General features: G+C 44.6%; 1 protein-coding gene and 1 pseudogene across 2 annotated transcripts in view; one reads left to right on the top strand and one right to left on the bottom strand.

Annotated features, from left to right (window-relative positions):
* LOC311173822 (large ribosomal subunit protein eL27-like) overlaps positions 1-23082 on the bottom strand; it is a 754061-nt pseudogene that overhangs the window by 169772 nt on the left and 561207 nt on the right. The gene's annotated exons all lie outside the window — the stretch shown is intronic.
* Positions 1-23082, top strand: part of DNAH2 (dynein axonemal heavy chain 2) — a gene marked incomplete at both ends in the record, with an annotated part of 101556 nt that overhangs the window by 16385 nt on the left and 62089 nt on the right. The window contains 11 exons of the mRNA XM_084236238.1: positions 107-194; positions 593-798; positions 1288-1417; positions 1663-1845; positions 2911-3125; positions 14123-14269; positions 15325-15481; positions 15694-15933; positions 16222-16410; positions 16874-17021; positions 17474-17666. Coding sequence (XP_084092364.1) covers positions 107-194; positions 593-798; positions 1288-1417; positions 1663-1845; positions 2911-3125; positions 14123-14269; positions 15325-15481; positions 15694-15933; positions 16222-16410; positions 16874-17021; positions 17474-17666 — 1896 coding nt within the window. The remainder of the gene's footprint in view (positions 1-106; positions 195-592; positions 799-1287; positions 1418-1662; positions 1846-2910; positions 3126-14122; positions 14270-15324; positions 15482-15693; positions 15934-16221; positions 16411-16873; positions 17022-17473; positions 17667-23082) is intronic.

A 23082-nucleotide genomic window follows, 5' to 3' on the forward strand; every position in this document is an offset into this window, starting at 1 on the left:
TCTGAGGCTGGTCCTGAACCCAGGACTCCCGGTTCTAGCTTTGCACAGGCAGATTGAAACCTATTAATACTGCTTTTTGACTCAGTTAATCTTTGTCCTAACACAGGTTCTCCAGCCGGGGCTGGGTCCTCGATCAGACCAGCATATTTGCTCAGGTTGATGCCTTCGTGCAACGCTGCAAGGACCTCATCGAGGTGGGAAATGTATTGGGGAAGGAGAGTCAAACTTAACAGCTGATCCTCTAGCACCCCCATCCCGAAGTGGGCAAGACAGTGGAGGCGAAACAGAACCTTGCCTCTTTTTTCATTGTTTTTTTAAAAATTTAACTTTATTTTGTGGTTTCTGCCACCCCTGTTCTTTTATTCTTTTGTCTTTTTGGTTGTTTTCTCACCCTGTTCTTTTAGGCCTTTGCCTATTATCACTGCCTTAGTGTCTCATAATTCGTTCTGCAGCCAAAATTCACCACAATGGCCCCCTGCATCTGGTTGGTACCCCTTAGTCTAGACCTTAGTCTAGACCTTTTAAACCAAAGAGCTCAGGACCTACAAGTTCAGAAAGGACAGTGGGGATCCTCATGCTGACTTCTTTTCAGGTATGTGACTGTCAGTACCATTTCGCCCGCTGGGAAGATGGCAAGCAAGGTCCTCTTCCTTGCTTCTTTGGCGCCCAGGGGCCCCAGATAACACGGAACTTGCTGGAGATCGAGGACATCTTTCATAAAAATCTGCACATGCTGCGGGCTGTCCGAGGGGGCATCCTGGACGTGAAAAACACCTCTTGGCACGAAGACTACAATCGGTGAGGGGAGTGCAGCTGCCTCCTGGGGAGAGGAGCCGGGAGGCGTGTCGAGAGTGTCCATGGAGAGTGTGGGGCCCACAGATCAGGAGTGGGTGGCAGGGCGTGCAAGGAAGGAGGTGGCTGCTCACACAGAGGCTCCATGTTAGCCTGCCAGGCCTGGAGTTCCCATTCTGCCACTTGCCAAATATGTGATTTGGGGCAAATTATTCTACCAGTTGGAGCCTGTTTCCTCATCCGTGCAATAAGATTAATGACAGAACCTTCTCAGAGTATCATTTTTTGGGGAATAAATGGATTAGTGCATGTACAGCACTTGAGAAAGCCCTCAGGACATAAGGCACAGGGTGCTTTTTTTTTTTTTTTTTTTTACTGAAGTAACATGTAGGTTTCAGATGCACATCACTATAAATCAATACCTGTAAATGCAAAGGGATGGATTGGGGGCAGGTGAGGGCACCCACCCTTCAACTTGCCTCCCGAACGGTATAGGTTCCGTGCTGGAATCAAGGACCTGGAGGTAATGACTCAGAACTTGATCACTTCTGCCTTCGATTTAGTTCGTGACGTGGAGCATGGAGTGGTGCTGCTGGACATCTTCCACAGGCTGGCAAGCCGAGAGGTGCCGCTGCCCCACCTGCCTCCCTCCTGCTTCTATCCTGCTTTTCTGTAGTTCTTCCCTATCCCTCGAGATACCATCCTACCTCCCTCCTGTGCTTTCCCTTGTCCCACATTGCCAGTGCCTCTTTTCTTCCTTATTTCCCTGGTTTCCAGATCACCGGGGAGCATTAGAGGGAAGGGCTGTGGCTTTGCTCTAGGACATGCTTTGCTCCGGGGCATGCTGTCACTGTCTCTCTTCTTCCTCAGGCTATCAAGCGAACATACGACAAGAAAGCGGTGGATCTCTACATGTTGTTCAACGGCGAACTGGCCCTCGTAAACCGTGAGCTGAGCAAGAAGTGGCCATTCCTGGAGGCCTACATGGCCCATTACTCTGGACAAGCCTACTGGATGCGCATTCTGCGGCGACGCCTCGACAGAGTCATGAATGTAAGTATTCTGGTCTTTCCAAAACCTGTGCTCAGTGAGATGGTGGAGTTTACAGGCTGCACCACAAACACCAATCCAGAGAGTTTCCCTAGAGAGTTTTCATGATCAGAGATTACGCTGGACCAAGGGAGTGGCAGAGACGAGTCAGAGTCAGGCCATGGCTTAGGATTTGCAGGGATGGTGCATGTGGCCGCTAGAACTTGGGTCACTTTAGGCATCCTGGACCAAGGGCGGAAAGGAACAATAGGATGAGCTTCTGGAAGATTACACAAGAGTAATACAGCCTCGAAATCCAGGGAACTGGACCCTAATAGGGCCTGGTATCCCTAGAACAGGCGCAAAGAAACAGAAACATAACTGTTTTAAGACATTTTGGGGACTGTAGGTCTAAAGCTATTGAGCTGCTGACCTGCTTGCTATCCTCTAGTTGGTTTGGGAGAGAATAAGGCAGCCTTCAGGCAACTGGAGGTCCCAACAATAGGTGGGCTAAGACTGGCGAGGGAGGGCTCATGCTAGTTTCTAGCCTTGTGTCACTTAAATTCTCCGTTTGCAATTTACTTTCTTTTCCCACATTTTTTCTTTTTAAAGATTTATTTTATTTATGCTTATAGAGCTGGGTGTAGGCCAGAGGTGTGGGAGTGAGAGGATTCACCAGAGACAGAGCAGGGAGCAGAACAGGCAGATTGGCTGAAATATACTGCTGAGGGGAGCAGCAGGCAAGACAGGAGATGTCTGCTGCGCCATATGGGGAGCTCCCTGGGGATCGAACTCATGCTGGGATGGAAACTGTGCTGCAGTGGCTGGTGATAGCTTGATAGTGTTGAGACTTAACCCCTGGTGCCACAGGGAGGCCCTCCCACATTTTTTCTTGAGCTGAATCTCCACGTTTCTTTTTTCTTCATTTTGGCTCCCTTTCTCATTGTTCCTGAGTCTCTTCTTCTTACCTTTCTCTTTGGCTCCACCTTTCCCATTGTGAGTCTTACACGCATTGTTGACGTATGTCTGATGGTAAGATGGAGGAATGCGGTAAATCGCCTCCATCCAACCCTTGATATCCTCCCTCAGTGTCTTTCTAGTGCTCATTTCCTGCCCCACATCGGGACTGGAGAGGAGAGTATACATACCTATCAGCAGATGGTTCAGGCCATCGATGAACTGGTTCGAAAAACCTTCCAAGACTGGACAGCAACACTGGACAAGGACTGCTTTCGGCGACTGGATACGCCACTGTTACGAATCAGTCAGGAGAAGGCCGGCATGCTGGATGTCAACTTTGACAAGTATGAAACTTATACTTGACAAGTATAAGATCAACCCCATTCCTTCTCTCTGTACTTGTCTTTGGTCATCACTTTCCCCAACTCTCCCATCTCTTGGGTTTTCTCCCCATTCTTTCTAACTCCCTCTTATACTGTAATAGGTTCACTTTTGTGTCTTAATTTTACGGTTGACCTTCAAAAAGGCTGATTAGAATAACCATCACAACCTCCCCGGAGTAACCTACTAAGCCTGTGATGTAGGTGTTCTGCCACTAGGGGGCCTTCATGGCTCAGTTAAATCATCCAAACCTTGAGCGACGGTGTGGGCTTTCCTGAGACTTGATGGGGCATTACGAGATTTTTCATATTAAAATTATTTAAAGTTTAATTAATTCATGTATTATTAAAAAAAATAGAGAGTGAGTGCCTTCCATGTGCTGGGAGCCGAGTCAGGCACAGGGAATGTACACAGAGGCAGAGTCCCTCCCCTCTGGTACTCGTAAGTAAGCAGTTCTACCCTTGGCAGTGCTGCTTTTCCATCTAAGATGCTAAAGAGGAAAATAAAGAAGGAGCTATGTAAGGCATCTGTCTGCAGAAATTACAAACCTTCTGGTGACAGCTTTTCCCCCTAATTGGAAGGAAATAACTTCCTCCTTGGTTGGTTTTGGCTCGCTCTTCTCGTCAGTTAGGTCCTATAATAGGAGTTGCTTCCTACGCTTCTAGGCTGTTGCTACTAGCATTGGCTTTAACTCATAGAATGTCCTTATTTATTGGGAAAAGTGTGGAAGGGGCTTTGCCAGAGAAGGCTTGTGAAGAGATGGAGTCCAGGGCACGGAAGAGATGAATGTGTCTATTCTGGACAGCTGAAGGCAGCCTAACCAGGGCAGGATGACACATGATGGTTGAGGAAGGGAGAAAAGACCCAGAATGCAGAAATGATGCTGAGCGTTAGCTCAGGGGGTGAGGTGAAGGTGATGGTGAGAAGGATGGGGATGTTGGGAGATGCATGGAACAGGAAGCAATTGAGAAGCAGTGTACAGATGAGGGTAAGAAGCTTGAGATAAATTTTTGGCTGGTGAGGGGCTCTGGGGACCAGATTTGATAGGGTTCACGTTCTATGAGTATGACTGTTTAGGTATGGCCAAACAGGGTCGTATAAAAATTGCCTCATAAATCAACGATATGATTTTGAAATGACAGGAGCATAGGCAACCATAATGGGGTTGAATCTGCAAGAGACATTCTCCCACCAAGCTGGGTGCCAAAGGCACTGTGCTTGGAGAGACACCCAGCTGCATTTGGGGTAATAGGATTATGAGCACATATATATATATATATATATATATATATATATATATGCAGTCCACCATTGCCCTTTCCCCAAGAATTAAGAGATTGTATTCAAATAACAAAATCTTATTAAATACCAATACCATCTCTCTCTCTCTCTCTCTCTATATATATATATATATATATATATATATATATATAAAGATTTATTTATTTATACAAGAACTGGGGTACAGGCCAGTGGCGCGGGAGGGTGAGAGGATTATCTAGAAACAGAGCAGGGAGCAGAACAGGCAGATTGACCAAAGTACACTGCTGAGGGGAGCAGCGGGCAAGACAGGAGAGGTCTGCTGCGCCATGTGGGTATCTCCCAGGCCGGCTGGGAATCAAACCAGCACTGCAGAGGCTGTGGACAGCTCCACAGCACTGCACTCAACCCACTGCACCACCAGGGAGGTCCATATCTGTATTTTAAATATGAGAGAAAATCGAAATTGAGTGAGGTAAATATCTCGGGCAGGTAGCTCCTTTATTCTAATCCTCAGGGTCAGCCTGTGAGAGTAAATGAGGCATGAATGCCAATGCCAGGTGGACTCAAGTTTGAACTCTTGGTTAGATCTGTTTTGATTTCAGACAAGCGACTCACTTCCTCTGAGCCTGAGTCTCCTCATCTCCTTAAAGAAGTCTTTTCTGAGGTTGTGTTGAGGTGAGATGACATGGATGAGAGTGCTCACAAAGAATAATCAATCACTAAACATTTTCACTTAAAAAAATAGCCTCCTAAGACTTGGTGAACACAGTATTTCAAAATCAATTGAGCAAGGCGGCACATTTTAAAAATATTTTAACCTTTAAATCCTCAAGTTAGGGCCTCCCCAGTGGCGCAGCGGTTGAGCGCTGGGTTGCGAAGCCGCCCGCCGCCTCTGCGGCGCCGGTTCGATCCCCGGCTGCTCCCCGGCCACCAGAGGAGGGTCCCACATGGTGCGCAGACCTCTCCTGCCACCCGCTGCTCCCCTCAGCAGTGTACTTCGGTCCTTCTGCCTGCTCTGCTCCCCGCTCTGGCTCTGGTGAATTCTCTCACCCTCCTGCGCTTCTGACTGTACCCAGTGCATGTATAGACAAAACAAACAAACGAACAAAGAAATAAATAAATAAAAAAAACACATGCCTCTAAAAAAAAAAAAAAAAAAAAATCCTCAAGTTACACCAGGGCAGGGAATGAAAAATCTCCCCTCCCTCCAGTCTCCCAGTCTCCTAGTGACTCAGTTTCTTTCTGAAGAATCAATACTGTGAGTTTTGTGTGACATTCCAGAGATAAGAGTGATGTCTACATAAGTAGCCTTTTAAAAGTGGACAGTAGCCTAATATACACACTTTTCTGTACATCCAGTGTATTCAGAAAGATTTATTTAGTTTTTCCATTATGAAATTACTGATCATTTTAGAAAATTTGTAAAACACGGAAAGGTAGGAGGAAGAAAATAATTTCCCCAAAGATTACCACCTAAGTGATTTTTGGTATTTTTTTTATTACTTTCCTTCCCCCCTCCTCTATTTCATATTGTTATTTTTATTTAGTTAAAAAATCCTACTGGGTGTTTTCAAATAATAAGAATAGTTCATGTTCACTGTAAAAAAAAAAAAAGATGTAGAAGTATGTAAAGGAAAAAGTAAAAATCTAGTACACAGACCCACTCTGAGAAGTAACCATGATTACCTTGTAATAAAAAAAATAAACACCCCATAAAATAGGGTCACATTGTAAACAGTATTTTTGCAACTTGCTTTTTAAAGTTAGTATTGTGTGAGAAATTTTCCATTTTGGATATTCAGTACTACATACTTATTTTTCATGGTTTATAACATTCTGCAGTTTGGCTGTGCTGGGATTCAATCAATTGGTCCAACATTGATGGACTTGTAAGTTGCACAATTTCCATAAGTCTTCTGAGTGTTCTGTACTGGCGGACTTCCTATACCTATTCCCTCCTGCGTAGTGGGGGTGTTTCCCTTGTTTGAGCCCTTTGCCTGTCTAGTTAGGATAAACTTAGGAGACAACTTTTCTGTTTCCTGTGACCATCTCTTGTTGAGGAATACCTTAGATATTTATCTAAAGTGCCATTTACATAATCTTTATAGTAGAGCTTAGCAAGGCAACTCGAAACCAACTATTTATGGCCTGGGTTTAGCTAAAACCCAAATAATGGCTAGACATGACTTTCTGAGAGAAGAGAGACTCCTGTCCTCTGGTAGTTGTTTTCTAGGGAGATCTGTTATGTTTTACATTTTTGTGGTTTTTAAGATAAAATGATTTATTTAGTTTTCCCTCAAACCAATAAATGGTGTCTGGGAAAACAACAACATGATCTTAGGGAAGGATTCTGGGTTTATCAAACCAGTAAAGAATTCCAAGATAGTTTTAACTTCTCCAAAAAGAATTAACACTCCACAGAGTGCAGATAACTTTATCAAGTTTAGTCTTCTGTGTCCAAGGCCTAAGATAAGATCTTGAAATAAACATGCTTTAGATGTCCTGATGGACCTCAGAAGTACCTAATTCTTCCCTAGTTCTGGGAACCTTCCTGTCTCTAATAGCACCTATTTTATCTCACAAAAGGTTTTGTTATCCCACATTGTATTCCAAAGATTTGAACTCTGAAGTCCAAATAGGCTTTTACCACATTTTACGGCCAGACTAGCTTTATAGATTGCACTCAACACAAATAAATTCCAGATGTTGTCTCTACCCTGCCTGAAGAGAGCTGTGTTAGCAACTTTGTAGGTAGCAGAGTCCTCTGTGTGGTGGGAATTCCCCAGAGCACATGAGGAGACACTGATATCTGTTCATTTTTGGTGTCTAGGGGTCCTCCTCCATCCTTTTTCCCCAACCTGTCCCACTTTCTCCATCTGGTCAGTTCATTCTGGACTGTCAGCGCTAACCTCAACTAGCTTCACTCTCCTGTCTCTGCTGCCTGAACACTTGTCTGAAAATAAATTACACAATGGTACACAATAGTTCAGAAAAATGATTCCCCAGACTGACTTTTTTTTTTTTTTTAGAAATGGTATTTGTCAAGAAGAAACTTTGCATTCCAGAAATGTATTGACAACCTTCTGGTTAAGACTGAATGTCATTGTGAAAAAAGTTCCCAATAGGGTTTTTGGTTCAACATTAGGAAGGTATTACCCAAATTCATCCTGTTGACTGACAAGTTAAAATGTGATAATTTGACTTAAAGTTATTTTGAAAATCTTATCAAGATGGGAAAATGAGTGAACATTATGGTGCAGTGCTGGGTAGCACGCATGCCCAAGTAGCTTAACTATGATTTTTAAGGAGACAAATCCAAGGCCTTCGGTTTGAAGAACACATGAGAATATGTTGATGCTGCTAAAAATGCTTCCATATATATTCATACCCCTCCTTCCTCCTTGCACAGCTCTAACACAATTTTTGGGAAAATCTATATCCATTGTTTATCTTGCTATGAGTATTGTTTACTACTCAGCCAAGTAATATTCTGCTGTTGCAATCCTTTCCTTTCTTGTAGGACATGTTTCTCTTTTGGAAATTAATAATGACCTCACTATTTTGGCTAGCACGTGATTCACCATGGTTAATCCTTGTAGACCAACCAATGAAACCCTTTTGAATAATATTTGTCCTCTCTGTCTGATGTCACAGATGTTGTTGGCTTTATGTTTCTTGCAGCTGTCCCTCCTGTGCTGCTGCATCAGCCTGATGGACTGGCTGTCAGGCTCCCTGAGCCTCTTTTTCGCTGGAGTTCCTGTTTCCTTTGTCTTCCTCTTTTTTGGTTTATGTCCTTGTTTTGGTAGCTGCATCCTTTAGTAGCTTTCTGAGAAGCAGTGCATGGTGGGCACATTTTTCAAATTCTTGCATGATTGACAACAACCATTTTCTGCTCTCCACTTGTTGGACATTTGGTTAGGTTTGAAATTCTAGACTTAAAGAATTTTCCTTTGTTTTGGCTTGCCTCTTTCACTTTGGAAGTTTCTGTTAAGTCTGGTGATCTACTGCTCATTGTATTTGAGAGAGGCTTATTTATTTTGCAGAATTTTAACACAGTTTCAAAAAAACAATACATATTTTTAGTGGAGCTCTTCAAGGTTTGAGAGAAACAGCACTTTTTCTTCCATATTCTTGTAAAGCATGTGCCACAAATAAATGGGTGCCTGAAAATAATTTCCTCCATTGGAAGAGTCCTTTCCAATGAAAGTGAAAATAAAATCCTTTGTAAACCTCAAAATGTCACGTTGTCTCCTATATCATTAATGCAGTGCTTGCCTATAGACCAGACATAAAATATGGTGGAATTTTCAATCCAATATTCTTTCCAGATAACACTGTAGTAATATTTAGAATGCAGAGTTTCATGAGAATGTCTTCAGGTTGTGGAGGCTTTTATCCTCTGTGATTTAAAGTACAATTTTATTTAAAAAAAGAAACCAAGTGATTTTAATTTATTTTTTTTTATTTTAAAAATGTTTCATATTTTATGATTTTATATTTAGATTTCAGTATGTTTGAAATTTATGTTGATGTTGGGAGAAAGGTGCAGTTGCAACTTGAGTTTTTTTCCAATCCCCAGATGGCTAGCCAGTAGACCCAATCTCGTTTATTGAACTGCTATCATTATAGTATAACAAATCCTCAAATATATGTGTGTCTATTTTGAGATCACTATTCTCTTCTGTCTATTCATGTGCAGGAAGCACACTGTTTTAATTATTGTCCTCATTACTCTCCTTTTTCAGAGTTTTCCAGGATATTTTTATTTCCCCCAAGAACTTAAGAATCAATTAATGTATTTCCTAAAATAGTCTTGGCCCTGTATTTATAGGAATAAGATTGGATTAAATTTATAGGTTAACTGAAGAAGAATCAACATTTTTAAGATTTGTGTCCATATATCCAAGAATAGCACTTTTTCTTTCAATTTATTTAAATCCTGTCTTTTGTTGATAAGTAATTTTTTCTACATATATTAACTAATCAGTTAACAAAAAGTGTCATAGTGTATATAAATATTTCTTGTTAATTTGCTAATTTTTAGTATTTTATTTTTATTGCCTTAATTGTCATTGTTCTCTTTCTCCACAATAATGTTTAAGCAGTCACAGTTTTTATATTGGAAAACTTTGATTTTAATAATTTTGCACCCAGTCTATTTTTGTAAATAATCTAATTGCTTAATATAGGATTCTCCTTTAAAAAATGTTGATCAAAAGTATCATACACTCAGAGAAGTACTTAACATTTACATATTCAATTTAACAAATAGGTAAAAATAAATATTTTTGCAACTATTCCTCCTCAGGTCAAAGAAAACATTCTCAACTAGCAGCCCAGAAATCCCCCACTTATAATTATTTTGCAGTTGAATTATTTATCAACACCTAAAATTCTGGAGATTATATATAAAAACCTGCTCCCTGGCCTTCTCTCAAAAACTCAGAAAGTCCTATCACACTGGAATTCTTCAGTGCAGCTATTGCCCAGGAACCCTGGGGAGTGGCTCTTTAGATGGACTCTGCACTCTTTAGCTCAGCTTTAGGCCAAATGTTAGTTGCCACTTCTCATCCCATTTCGGCTACACTCGCTTGGGAGATAGGAGGACATCCGGACTTTGCTTTTGACTATAAAAACCAAAGGAGTTGGTTGTGGCTTAGATGTTGGAAAGTGAGGGAGCGGGAGGGAGGGAGGAGCACAGGGGACTGTGGTGATGGTGCACGGGGGGCATTGGGGAAGGGAATTCTATGGGGACTACACCTTGGGCGGGGAGAGGGGGGAAGCAAACATTGTTTAAAAATGAACAATGACGTAAAAAAATATATACATATATATATAAAACAAAGCCCTTGACCTTGATCTGTTAGAGATACGTTCTAAAATGTTTATAGTAAAGTAACATTATGGTGGATTTTGCCATTTGCTTCAAATTATTCCAGTCCTCCCTCCCCTCCTGCAAAAAAAGAAAAGGAAAAAGAAATAAAAGTATAGATAAGTAAGAGTAACTAAATGGTAATTTTTGAAGGCCCGTGATGTTTAAATGAGGGTTCGCTATACTTTCTATTGTGTGCTTTTGAGATTTTCCATATTAAAATTCTAATATTAAAAGCTCAAAATATTGCTGCAAAACAAACAAAAAAGATGTTGGAAAGTGAGACTGAGAGGGAATCACGTATTTCTGGCTGAGGCAGGGAGATGATGCTCTTCCCTGGGACCGGAGCCCCAAGTCTGCAGAGCATATAATGAGGTTGTTTCTGGGCACAGTGAGATCAGGTGCCTGTGGGACCCCCAGAGGGGATGTCTAGGAGACTGTTGCGCGGCCATGTCTAGAAGTCATGTCCAAGTGGGGACTCACAGCGTATGAAGCTGCTGCAGAGTGAAGTCACCCAGAGAGAGGTTGTCAGATGAGTGGAAGGTTCAGGAGTCTGTGTTTGAAAGAGCTACCGGGCAAGTGGCTTCTGTGTTGTCTCCAGAGCCCAGCTGCCTGCGATTTCCAAAGGACACGGAGAGAAATGGGTCGTCTCTGAGAGGGCGGGGCAGGCCAGGGCAGTGGAGAGGATGAGGCAGAAGAGAGAAACCAGGGGAAGAGTGTGTCTGAGGAGGCAATGAGGAAGGAGTCCTCCTCTATGTTAAGACTGCAGAGAGAGGGGGCGGGGTAAGGCTATGAGGTTGGCTCTGAGAAGTCTGGGTGAGTTGATGAGAGCAGCTTTAGAGGTGAAGGGGGGCAGCTCTCAGGAGGCTGAGCAGTGTGAAGAAAGGTGATGAAGGGAATTCAAGAGGACGATTCTTTACTGCACAGTAGGCTGGAAGGGGAGAACAGCAGTCGTGTCTGCCAGAGGATATGGAGTGGAGGGAGTGTTTGTTACTGTATTTTTTTAAGATTATAGAAATTTAGTCCTGTTTTAATGTTGATGTGAAAGAACTAGGAAGTTGAAGGTATGAGAGAGGGTTGGAGATGACATCTGAGAAAGCAGGAGGAAACTGTCAGGAAGAAGGGTTGACCTTGGGTGGAAGAGGGCCTGTCCTGTCATAAATGAGATAAACTGTAGGTGTGGAGACAGGTAGGTTTATGAGTTTTATAGTAGGAAGTGGATGGAGTTCTCACCTGATAACTTTCGTATTTCTGTGATCTAGGAGGTGTTCCTGGCCGGTGGGGGAGGGATAGGGAAGGGCACATTTGAGAAAGTGAGAGGATTTGTAGTAACAGGAGGGAGAGCAGGTTGAGGAAACCCCGGGGGAGCAGCGTGGAGAGCCCAGCTGGGATTGGATGCACAGTGCGCTGATCTGTGGGTCAGATACTTCCTCCAGTCTTTCTCGGCCACCTGCCCAGGGGCTCAGTGGGGAAGACCATGGATTTAGCCAGGATTGGGGTTCTGCCAGGTGGTTTAGACTAAGAAATGAGACAAAAGGGTGAGGATTGGCAAGGGAGCTGTGAGAGTGACAGACGGCAGGGTCTGTGGGGGAAGCAGAGATGGAGAAGGCTTATTAGGAAGGAAGAAATTCCAGAAGTCAGTGGCCTCAAGGTCTCCCGGAGGTCAAAATACAGGTTGATGGGTAGGAGACTGCAGAGAGAGAGTGGGTGGGATAAGGCTATGAGGTTGACTGAGCGGTGAAAAGTGGGGTGTCTGAGTGGGATGACTAAAGTTGGAGGAGTTGAGAAGGTCATAAGTTCTGGGGTGTGGCATGGGAGTGGCAGCTGGGAAGGGAAGGAGAAGGTCATAGCATGGGAGGTGGCCAGCGACACTTAAGAAGAGGGCCATGTTCACAATTAAAAATTCTCTTCCATTGTGTTTAATAAAAGAAAAAAGAAACGTGAATTCAATGTCAATATTCAACCCCGTGCACCCCAAACATTATCATTCCAACATGTAACCATAAAAAATTATTAATGGAGAATTTTCTATTCTTTTATTCATGCAACATCCTCTCTGCCGTCCATCTTTATGTCTCTTCACTTTCTGAGAAATTTCTGTTTTGGGATCCCTTGGTGGTCCATGTTTAAGGGAGGGGATTACTAAAACAACAGGTAGTGGACCTATTAATCATGAACTTCACTGCAGGTTTATCCGGGTGGGCCATTTTCAGGGGGATTCCTTGTGGACCAACAAATAATCACGATGTAATGTAGTCAGGAAAGTGTTTGAGGAGTTGTGGACTTAGATCCACAACCCAAGGGCAGTCCCAAGGTGTGTACCATCCGGGTCAGGACAGAGGGACGTTTTAAAGGCTCAGACAGAAGGAGGGTCAGGTCATTTGTGGTGCCATTTTAATTTTTTTTTTAAAGATTTATTTATACAAGCAGTGGGTACAGTCAGAAGAGCGGGAGGGTGAGAGAGTTCACCAGAGTCAGAGCGGAGAGCAGAGCAGGTAGACTGACGAAGTACACTGCTGAGGGGAGCAGCAGGCGGCAGGAGAGGTCTGCGCGCCATGTGGGACCCTCACCTGGTGGCTGGGGATCGAACCGGTGCTGCAGAGGCTGCGGACAGCTTCGCAACCCAGCGCTCAACCGCTGCGCCACAGGGGAGGCCCCATTTTAATTTTTTTTAAAGATTTATTTATTTATGCATACAAGAGTTGGGGTACAGGCCAGGGGTGGGGGAGTGAGAGGATTCACCAGAGAGAGTGGGGAGCAGAACAGGCAGATCTACTGAAATACACTGTTGAGGAGAGCAGCGGGTGAGACAGGAGAGGTCTTCTGCGCCGTGTGGGTTGCTCCCTGGCCTGCCAGGGATCAAATATGTGCTGCAGTGGCTGCAGATAATTTGGTAGCACTGTCTTTAACCCCTGCGCCACCAGGGAGCTCCTGAGGTGACATTTTTAGATTGGTCCTTAAGTTCATTTATCTGTCTGATAGGCAAAAGTCTTCAGCAGGAAGGCGGCAGTGTGGAAGTCTGCTTCATTAAACGGCTGAGTCAGGCCATTTAATTTTCACCCAGAAGTCTCAACATGGCAAATTAGAGACAAGATAGATTCTTATCTCTTCCACACCTGAGCTCATCATCTTTGAGACTTTTTCTCTTAGGCTGGTCAGAGGCCACAGGAAACTATCTTTCAAACTTTGTTCTAGAAGGTGTTGGCCCAGCATCCTGAGTGTTTGTTTCTGGGTGGGAAAAGAAGACTGGGGTCTTTACATGGAGTATGTTAATGGCCACTTCACTGTCTCTGTTTTCAATACATTATTCTTTCTTTACAGTGGCCTGGGGTCCCTCTGTTTGTCTCTGTGCTGCCTTCTCCAGACAGAAGGCTTCTGTCTCACGTTTCACTGTGCAGAGTGGGAGAAAGACATGGGAGACCCACTTTCTCAACCTCCAAATAGTCTTCCTGTTTCAGTGTTCACCCCCTTTCTGAAATACCTGCCACACCACCAGCAACCTTTAGAGGGACTTCCTAGCGATCACTGTCAGCTTAAGACTCAGTTTTTTTCCTCACACATCTGTTTTTGACTTCCACAAATTTTGTTGTGGTCTCCTTATATTTGGGGGGGTTTAGCCTTAAACAAACAAACCCCCCTTTGCTGTTAGCAGTCAGGAAGGGAAGCCAATTCAGTGTATCCAGCCACCTTTACCCTCCCTGGAGGCACTACTTCCTGTCTCATCTCTCCAGGTCTCCTTACTTCCCAGCCTCCTCCTCCTTGGTCCACTGTAGGTTCTAGCGTTTGCCCTGGAGCAGTCTCTTCAGCTGCTTTCCTCTCTCCAAGGTCCCTGCTGATTCTTTTTGTGGAGATCGACTACTGGGAGCGGTTGCTGTTTGAGACACCCCACTACGTAGTCAGCGTAGCAGAACGTGCTGAGGACCTGCGCATTCTTCGTGAAAATCTGCTGCTTGTCGCCCGAGACTATAACAGGTAGGGGATCCTTCCCGATGCTGTTTTATGTCTCCTCTTGGGCTTATCTGCCACATGAGGTGGTCCATTTCCTGCAGCACTGGACTTTAAGTTTTGCCCATCTCAAAAAAAAAAAAAAAAAAAGAAAAGAAAAAGGTTTTCCATACTTCTTCTGACCCTGTGATTATTCCTGACCATTGTAGCTTTAGCTTTAGGGTAGGGAGCAAAACACCCTGGTCCCTTCCTCCCTCACAGGGCACTTGGAGCATATATATTATAGGCCTGGTTTACTTCTCTAGGAATGGAAGTGGGATTATGGGCGCAGAACATCAGATTCATCGAGCTGAGGTTGTGCTGACACCCTTTCTCTGAACACCCATGGAAGTCATCTCTGGAGGGAGGCTTTGTTCTGGGTTGGGTTCTTTTTTCAGCCCAGTTAAATGTCAAGGGATGGAACTAGCAGTCTTTTTTTTTTTTATTTGTTTTGTTTGTTTTTGTTTATACATGCACTGGGTACAGTCAGAAGCGCGGGAGGGTGAGAGAATTCACCAGAGCCAGAACGGGGAGCAGAGCAGGCAGAAGGACTGAAGTACACTGCTGAGGGAAGCAGCGGGCGGCAGGAGAGGTCTGCGCGCCATGTGGGACCCTCCTCTGGTGGCCGGGGAGCAGCCGGGGATCGAACCGGCACCGCAGAGGCTGCGTGCAGCTTCCCAACCCAGTGCTCACCCACTGTGCCACCAGGGAGGCCCGGAACTAGCAGTCTTATCTGGATATCTAGAACTGCTCTGTCCACTGGTAACCTCTAGATGCATGTGGTTATGTTTAATTAAATGAAATGAATTTTAAAAATTCAGTTACTCTTTTGCACAAGCCACATGTCAAGTGCCCCATGGCCACACATAACTGGCAGCCGTGTCAGACAGCACAGATCATAGAACATTTCCATTTCCCCAGGTTTTATTGGCAAGCACTCGTTTAGAATTGTGAACTTTTCCATTTCTCTACCAAGTCTCCTGGCATGGAGGAGAGGTCTGCAGAGCTTGCTGCCACAGCTACCAGTCTTCTCTCATTCACAGGATTATTGCCATGCTGTCTCCAGATGAGCAGGCCCTGTTCAAAGAACGTATCCGATTCCTGGATAAGAAGATCCACCCTGGACTCAAGAAGTTGCACTGGGCCTTGAAGGGGGCCAGTGCCTTCTTCATCACGGAGTGCCGCATACATGCCAGCAAGGTGGGCCCTGGCCCCTAAATGTCTGCAGGGCTGACCCATAGGCTGGTGCATGGGCAATGCCTAGTGAGCATGAAATGAAATGTGCTTGGGAAAAGTCTATTTTTTTTTTTAATGTCAGCAACTCTAGCTGGAGGACAGGAGGGAGCATGGAATTAAGCTTAGAGGGTCTCTTTTCCAACTGAAAGTCCCTCATGGATGGTATTTGGCTCCAGGTGCAGGCAATTGTGAATGAATTTAAGGCATCCACTCTGACCATTGGCTGGCGAGCCCAGGAGATATCAGAGACTCTGCTGGTACGTATCAGTGGCAAACGGGTGTACAGGGACCTGGAATTTGAGGAGGACCAGAAAGGGCACCGGACAGCTGTGCAGCAGAAATTGATGCGCCTGCACCAGGACGTGGTAACCATCATGACCAACTCCTATGAAGTCTTCAAGAATGATGGCCCTGAGGTAGGGTCTGTGGCCAGGGCTTTGTGTTTGGACAAGTCCTCTTGTCCCCTAGTCACACTAGATCATTCTCTTGGTCTTTCCCTTCTTCTACAGTATGTGCTTCTCAAACACTTCTAGCTTTGGATTCACTCAATCAATCTTCAGTCTTTCAATCCTTCTCCCTTCAGGACTCAGTGTCTTACCTTTCTATTTAATCTGCTTGTTCCCTCCCCACTGGCTGGTCTCATTTCCCAGGACTGCCTACCTTCCCTGCAGGATTCTCTTTTTCCCACACTCTCTTCCCACCAGATTCAGCAGCAGTGGATGCTGTATACATTCCGGCTGGACCGCATGATGGAGGAGGCCCTGCGCCTGAATGTGAAGTGGTCACTGCTAGAACTGTCCAAGGCTATCAATGGGGATGGAAAGACCACCCCAAACCCACTCTTCCGCGTTCTTGTCATACTGCAGAATGATGTGCAGGGAGGTGTGGCAAAGGTGGGGACCAATTTATTCCCAACACCCCCAAATTATCATACTTTATTTGCCAGTTTGTTTCTTTCTTTTTTAAAAAACATTTATTTTATTTATTTATGCAAAGAAGAACTGGGGTGTAGGCCAGAGGTGCAGGGAGTGAGAGGATTCACCAAGACAGAGTGGGAGCAGAACAGGCCGATCTACTGAAATACACCGCTAAGGGGAGCAATGGGCAAGACAGGAGAAGTCTGCTGCACCATGTGGGTCACCTCCCTGGCCAGGGATCGAATGAGCTCATGCTGCAGTGGCTGTCTATAGTGTCATAGTGCTGAGACTTTAACCCCTGCACCACAAAGGAGGGCCTATTGGTCCTGACTTTATCCTTTGGCTACCAGACATGGTTCTAGAGTATTCACCTCACTGGTCCTGATGTTCATCTCCTCCATGGCCTGTCCTAAGTCTCTGTCCACTGTGTTCCCCACAGGTGGAATTCTCCCCAACTCTGCAGACTTTGGCAAGTGTGGTAAATGACATTGCAAGCCACCTCTTCTCCACCATTTCTGTCTTCCACCACCTTCCTGAAATTCTCATCAAATTCAAGTTTATTCGTGACCCAATCCATACAATCGTGGGTGAGTGGACCAGGTGAAGTGTGTCAGGGGCTTACAAATGGGGGGAATTCAGAGACGAGCCCAGGGCTGTTTCCAAACACACAGTGCTGGACATCTGCAAGACTGGTGGGAAGCCCAGGTCAAGGGGCAAAGTTGGGGGAGGGAGCAAAGGCAGGATTAGTTGACTAATGCTGAAGGGGGTTGGGATTTTAGGTGGGAGATTACAAAAGACAAGTTTAGCACTGGGTGGGGGTGTCAGATGCTTAGATACCAACAGGTGATCCAGCTGAATCCTATGGATAAGAGTCATATTTTACTTCTTGCTTCCTCTTTTATTTTCCAATATCTATATTTGACCTGTAGTTCTTTGGGGAGGTGCTACTGCAGTGGAGGGGTGGGGCAGAGGCCAGGGGCCAGGTTGGAACTTGGGTTGGGGTGGAATTTAGTGAGAAGCATTTTGCTGGGTCTTGTAGAGAGAGATGAGGAAATCAGGAAGATCCAGGCCCAGATCAGCAGCGGTATGACCAACAACGCAAGCTTGCTGCAGAACTACCTCAAAACCTGGGACATGTATCGGGAGATTTGGGAGATCAACAAGGACTCTTTTATTCGTCGCTATCAGCGCCTCAATCCCCCTGTTTCTTCTTTTGATGCCGACATTGCCCGGTAAGGAATGAAGATGGGTGCGACAGTCCATCTCTAAGAGCTGCAGGAGGACGGCCAGGCCTTAGGACCAGGAAGGACAGGAGGTTAGGGAGGTACAAAAATCTGTGTCCTCAGTTGTATAGGAACAGAATAGGACCCGGGGCACTGGACCTTTGTTTATCAAGGACAGAGATTATATAAAAGCTGGAAAAGATTTAGGGAGGAAGACATTTTGATGGAGCATAACTTCAGGGTTCTGCTGGCAAAGAACAAATGCCAGGGATGTGAAAGATGAGGGAAGTGGGCACTTTTTTTAAAAAAAGATTTATTTATTTATGCATATAAGAACTGGGGTACAGGCCAGAGGTTCAGGGAGTGAGAGGATTCACCAGAGACACAGTGGGGAACAGAGCAGGCAGATCAACTGAAATACACTGCTGAGGGGAGCAGCGGGTGAGGCAGGAGAGGTCTGCTGCGCCGTGTGGGTAGCTCACTGGCCAGGGATCAAACTCACCCTGCAGCGGCTGCGGATAGCTTCATAGGTTGCGTCTTAACCCATTGCGCCACCAAGGAGGCCCCTTTCTTTCTTTCTTTTTTTTTTTTTAAAGATTTATTCATTTATTTATTATTTATTTTATTTATTTATTTATTTATACAAGCACTGGGTACAGTCAGAAGCGCGGGAGGGTGAGAGAATTCACCAGAGCCAGAGAGGGGAGCAGAGCAGGCAGACGGACCGAAGTACACTGCTGAGGGGAGCAGCGGGCGGCAGGAGGGGTCTGCGCGCCATGTGGGACCCTCCTCCGGTGGCCGGGGAGCAGCCGGGGATCGAACCGGCACCGCAGACGCAGCGGGCAGCTTCGCAACCCAGCGCTCAACCGCTGCGCCACCAGGGAGGCCCTCTTTTTTTTTTTTTTTTTTAAAGATTTATTTATTTATGCATACAAGAACTTGGGTACAGGCCAGCGGTATGGGGGTGGTGGTGAGAGGATTCACCAGAGACAGAGTGGGGAACAGAGCAGGCAGACTGACTGAAATACACTGCAGAGGGGAGCAGCGGGCGAGGTAGGAGAGGTCTGCTGCGCCATGTGGATTGCTCTCTGGCCGGCCAGGGATTGAACTTGTGCTACAGAGGCTTCAGATAGCTTGGTAACGCTGTCTTTAACCCCTGTGCCACCAGGGAGGCACCCATGAGTGCACACTTTCATTTTAAGAAGGAAAAACATGATGCTTAAATTTTGGTTGGTCTCCCATCTCTTCGTCCTCTAGTCATCCATCCATTCATTCATTTAGTAAACACCAGTGTCCTATGGGTGGTGAGGAATAAAGGTATGAACAAATGTTTCCTCTGGAAGGCTCTAGGGAGGTAGGGAAGATTAAAGCATTGCTGGAAGAGCGCAGGCCATGGTGTCTTGAGAAAGGTTGAAATTCCAGCTCAGTAAAGGGTACTTGATACATAGTAAATGCTCAGTGAATGCCCAGTAAATGCCCAGTGAGTGCTGCAGACAGCAAAATCCACAGTTATTATGAGAAATAAAGTGAATGCTGGTATAAGGAAGTATATTTGTACACTTAGGTAGCTCCAGGAAGGCTTTGTTTAAAAATGCTACAATCCGAATTAAATTCTAGGGACTGTATTTAATTTTGATTGGTGAAAGTGGGATACACTAAGGGAGAAGACAAACGAGCATATAATAGAAGATCACCTCACACACATATAACTGCTATGCCATAAATGTTAACTTTAAAACATTTCTTTATTGACTTCCTACCAAATACCCCATATAATAATATGTGAGTGCTTAGATATTTGTTGAATGCAAGAATGAATTCATGTAATCCTCTAAGTTAGCTGCTATTGTTGCTTTGATTTTAGAAAATCTGAGGCACAGAATTTATATAACTAAATGTTACACGTTAGAGTCAAGAATTTATCTCACTTAATTTTCAGTGTCCGTATGAAGTAGGTAGATACATCCATTTCACCGAGCAGAAACAAGTTTTTTTTTTTGTTTTTTTTTGTTTATTTATTTATTTATATTGTCGTGGGGAAGAATCAGGTGTAGGCCAGAGGCCCAGAGGTAAAAGAATTCACCAGAGACAGGGTGGAGAACAGAAAAGTTGAATTTATTGAAATACTCTGCTAAGAGAAGCAGCAGGTGAGACAGGAGGTCTGCTGCAAAGAAACCAAAGTTTAGAGGCTGAATAATTTGCTTAATATTATAACTCAAGCTAGAATTTGAACTTAGTTCTATTTAGTTTCAAAATATGTGTTCTTAAGGGATTATGGAGATGGATTGCGGTTGCGCTGGGGGTGGGAGAACTATGTGGACTACACCCGAGGGGAGAAATCAAATACTGTCCAAAAATTAACAAGGATGTGATTAATTAATTAAAACAAAACAAAACAAAATCTGTGCTCTTAATCCTGCACTATTCCACCTCTCCTATGGAACTTTACACGGAATTTATTCTTTTGTGCTCCACATCCCTAACACTGTAGAACTTTACTGTCACTGAATGTTTCGGAATCCATACATCTGATGAATATAAACTGGTGGAAAGAGAAATTATGATATGGACCATGCTCTTCTTCAGTCATTAATTTACTCAGACAATGTTTTTATCACCCCATGCTTGCCTCATTCTGTGATGATTGAGGCACTGGAAATACAATAGTGAGGAAAACAACCCAAGTCCATACAATTATGGAGTTTATTTATTTATTTTTAAAAAGATTTTCTCACCTTTATTTATTTTTTTTCAAAGATTTATTTATTCATTTATGCAAGCACTGGGTACAGTCAGAAGCGTGGGAGGGTGAGAGAAATCATCAGAACCAGAGCGGGGAGTAGAACAGGCAGAGTGACAGAATACACTGCTGAGGGGAGCAGCGGGTGGCAGGAGAGGTCTATGCGCCATGTGGTACCCTTGCCTGGCGGCCGGGATTGAACAGGTGCTGCAGAGGCTGCGGGCAGCTTTGCAGCCCAGCGCTCAACCGCTGTGCCACCAGGGGAGGCCCCAGTTATGGAGTTTACCTTCTAGTATGGAGAATTAGGTGAGAGTTAGATGATAAATGAAAATATAATATTTATTGAGGTTGTAAATGCTGAGGACATCAATAAAATAATATCAGAGGGGCCTCCTTGGTGGCACAAGGGGTTAAGTCTCAGCACTATGAAGCCATCTACAGCCACTGAAGCATGAGTTTGATCCCTGGCAAGGGAGCTACCCACATGGCGTGGTAGACGTCTCCTATCTCGCCCGCTGCTCCCCTCAGCAGTGTATTTCAGTAGATCTGCCTGTTCTGCTCCCCACTCTGTCTCTGGTGAATCCTCTCACCCTCCCCTCACCTCTGGCCTACACCCCAGTTCTTGTATGCATAAATAAGTAAATCCTCCCTGGTGGCGCAGCGGGTTGAGCACAGCTTTGTGAAGCTGTCTGCAGCCTCTGCAGCGCGGGTTTGATTCCTGGCCGGCCAGGGAGAAAACTACATGGCGCGGCAGATCTCTCCTGTTGCGCCCACTGCTCCCCTCAGCAGTGCTTTTGGTCTCTCTGCCTGTTCTACTCCCCACTCTGTCTCTGGTGAATTCTCTCACCCTCCCACACTTCCGGCCTGTACCCTAGCTGTCGTATAAATAAAAAATAAATCTTAAAAAAAATTAAAATTCACTTAAAAAAAAAAAATGTCAGAGGGCCTCCCTGGTGGCGCAGCGGTTGAGCGCTGGGTTGCGAAGCTGCCCGCGCAGCCTCTGCAGCGCCAGTTCAATCCCCGGCGGCTCCCCGGCCACCGGAGGAGGGTCCCACATGGCACGCAGACCTCTCCTGCCGCCCGCTGCTCCCCTCAGCAGTGTACTTGGTCCGTCTGCCTGTTCTGTTCCCCGCTCTGGCTCTGGTGAATTCTCTCACCCTCCCGCGCTTCTGACTGTACCCAGTGCTTGTATGTACAAACAAACAAACAAATAAATAAATCTTTAAAAAAAAAAACAAAACAAAAAAACAAAAAACAAAAAAAATGTCAGAGAGCTAAAGATTACTAGTGAACCAGGTTTGATATTTGGTGTTTTATGAAGGTTAGGGAAAACCTCTGTGATAACATGATATTTAGGCAGAGACCTAACTGAATTGAGGATATGAGCCACTTATTAAGTGGGAAGAACATTCCAAGCGTCAAGTACAATGCCAAGCTTGGGAAAAAAGAAAGAAAGAAAGAATCCTAGCTCTACCACTTAATGACTGTGTAATCTTGGGCAGGTTACTTAAATTCTTTGGGCCTCAGTTTCCTGTGAGATAGATATTATACTACCCATCTTACTAGGTTGTGAGATTATTAAACGTGTGAAAGCAACACTGCAGAGTGTACTTATTATTATACAAATTCAGTGTGATAAGCACAGCAGGTCCTCAAGTAATGTCATTTCACTCACCATCATTTCATTATAGCATTGATGAAAGATATACAAGCCTGCCCATCACTGAAAAAAAGGGTTTTATTTAAGGACCTGCTTTCTTTTCTTTTTTTTTAAGATTTTTTTTTTTATATTCCCCATACAATTGCACCCCCCTTATCTTGACCCCAATCCCTCTTCTCTCTCCCCCCACCCCCGCCCCGTGTGTCTCTGGTCTCTGGTTGCTTGTTGATTTTGATTTTTTCTTTATTATAGTTATTCTTTTTCCTGGTCCCTTATTTAGGTTTTCTAGATTCCTGCTATGAGTGAGACCATCTGGTATTTTTGCTTTCTACATACTTTGCATAAAGTTGCAGTTTCAGAGAAGCTTATTGGACTTGCTATGCTATGATTAGGATAGACAGGGTGCCAGGCAGTTCAGTGGAAGGAGAGGATTTCTTCCATTGTCCTAATGTTGGAGACAGGTCTGAACAGGAAAGTCTTCACAAAGGAAGTGACTTTGGAGCTGGGGTTAAGGGAGGGGATGGGGTTTCAGCAGGCAGAGATGGGCAGTGGTAGAACACTCCAGGTAGAGACCATAGCAGAAGAAAAGACATAAAGATGGAAACACAGGAAACTGCTCACAATGAGCCATCTAGAACACAGGCACAGCACTCAAGTAACTTAATTCCCTCAATAACCTCTTGAGGTTGGTTCTGTTATTATCACCATATTACACATGGGCAAACTGAGGCACAGACAAGTGAAGTAACTTGCCTAGATCCTGAGCTAATAAACAGCACAGCGTGAGTCCAACCCACATCTATGAAAGTATAAAACTTTAAGTGCAGACTCAGGATTCTGACAGCTGTTTTGTTGGCAGTGTCTAGGAAAATGACACGGTGAGCCTGGAGTGCATTATGGGGGAGACACTGGGAGTAGAAGAATGTTCTAGAGGTCCTGTACAGGTCTGGGTGGAGGGAAAAGAGAACTTGAATGGACATCAAAGCAAAGGGCACATCTGCAAAGAAAAAAGCATCCTGACGGGA

Source organism: Talpa europaea (genome assembly GCF_964194135.1).
Source record: "Talpa europaea genome assembly, chromosome: 7".
Lineage (NCBI taxonomy): Eukaryota > Metazoa > Chordata > Mammalia > Eulipotyphla > Talpidae > Talpa > Talpa europaea.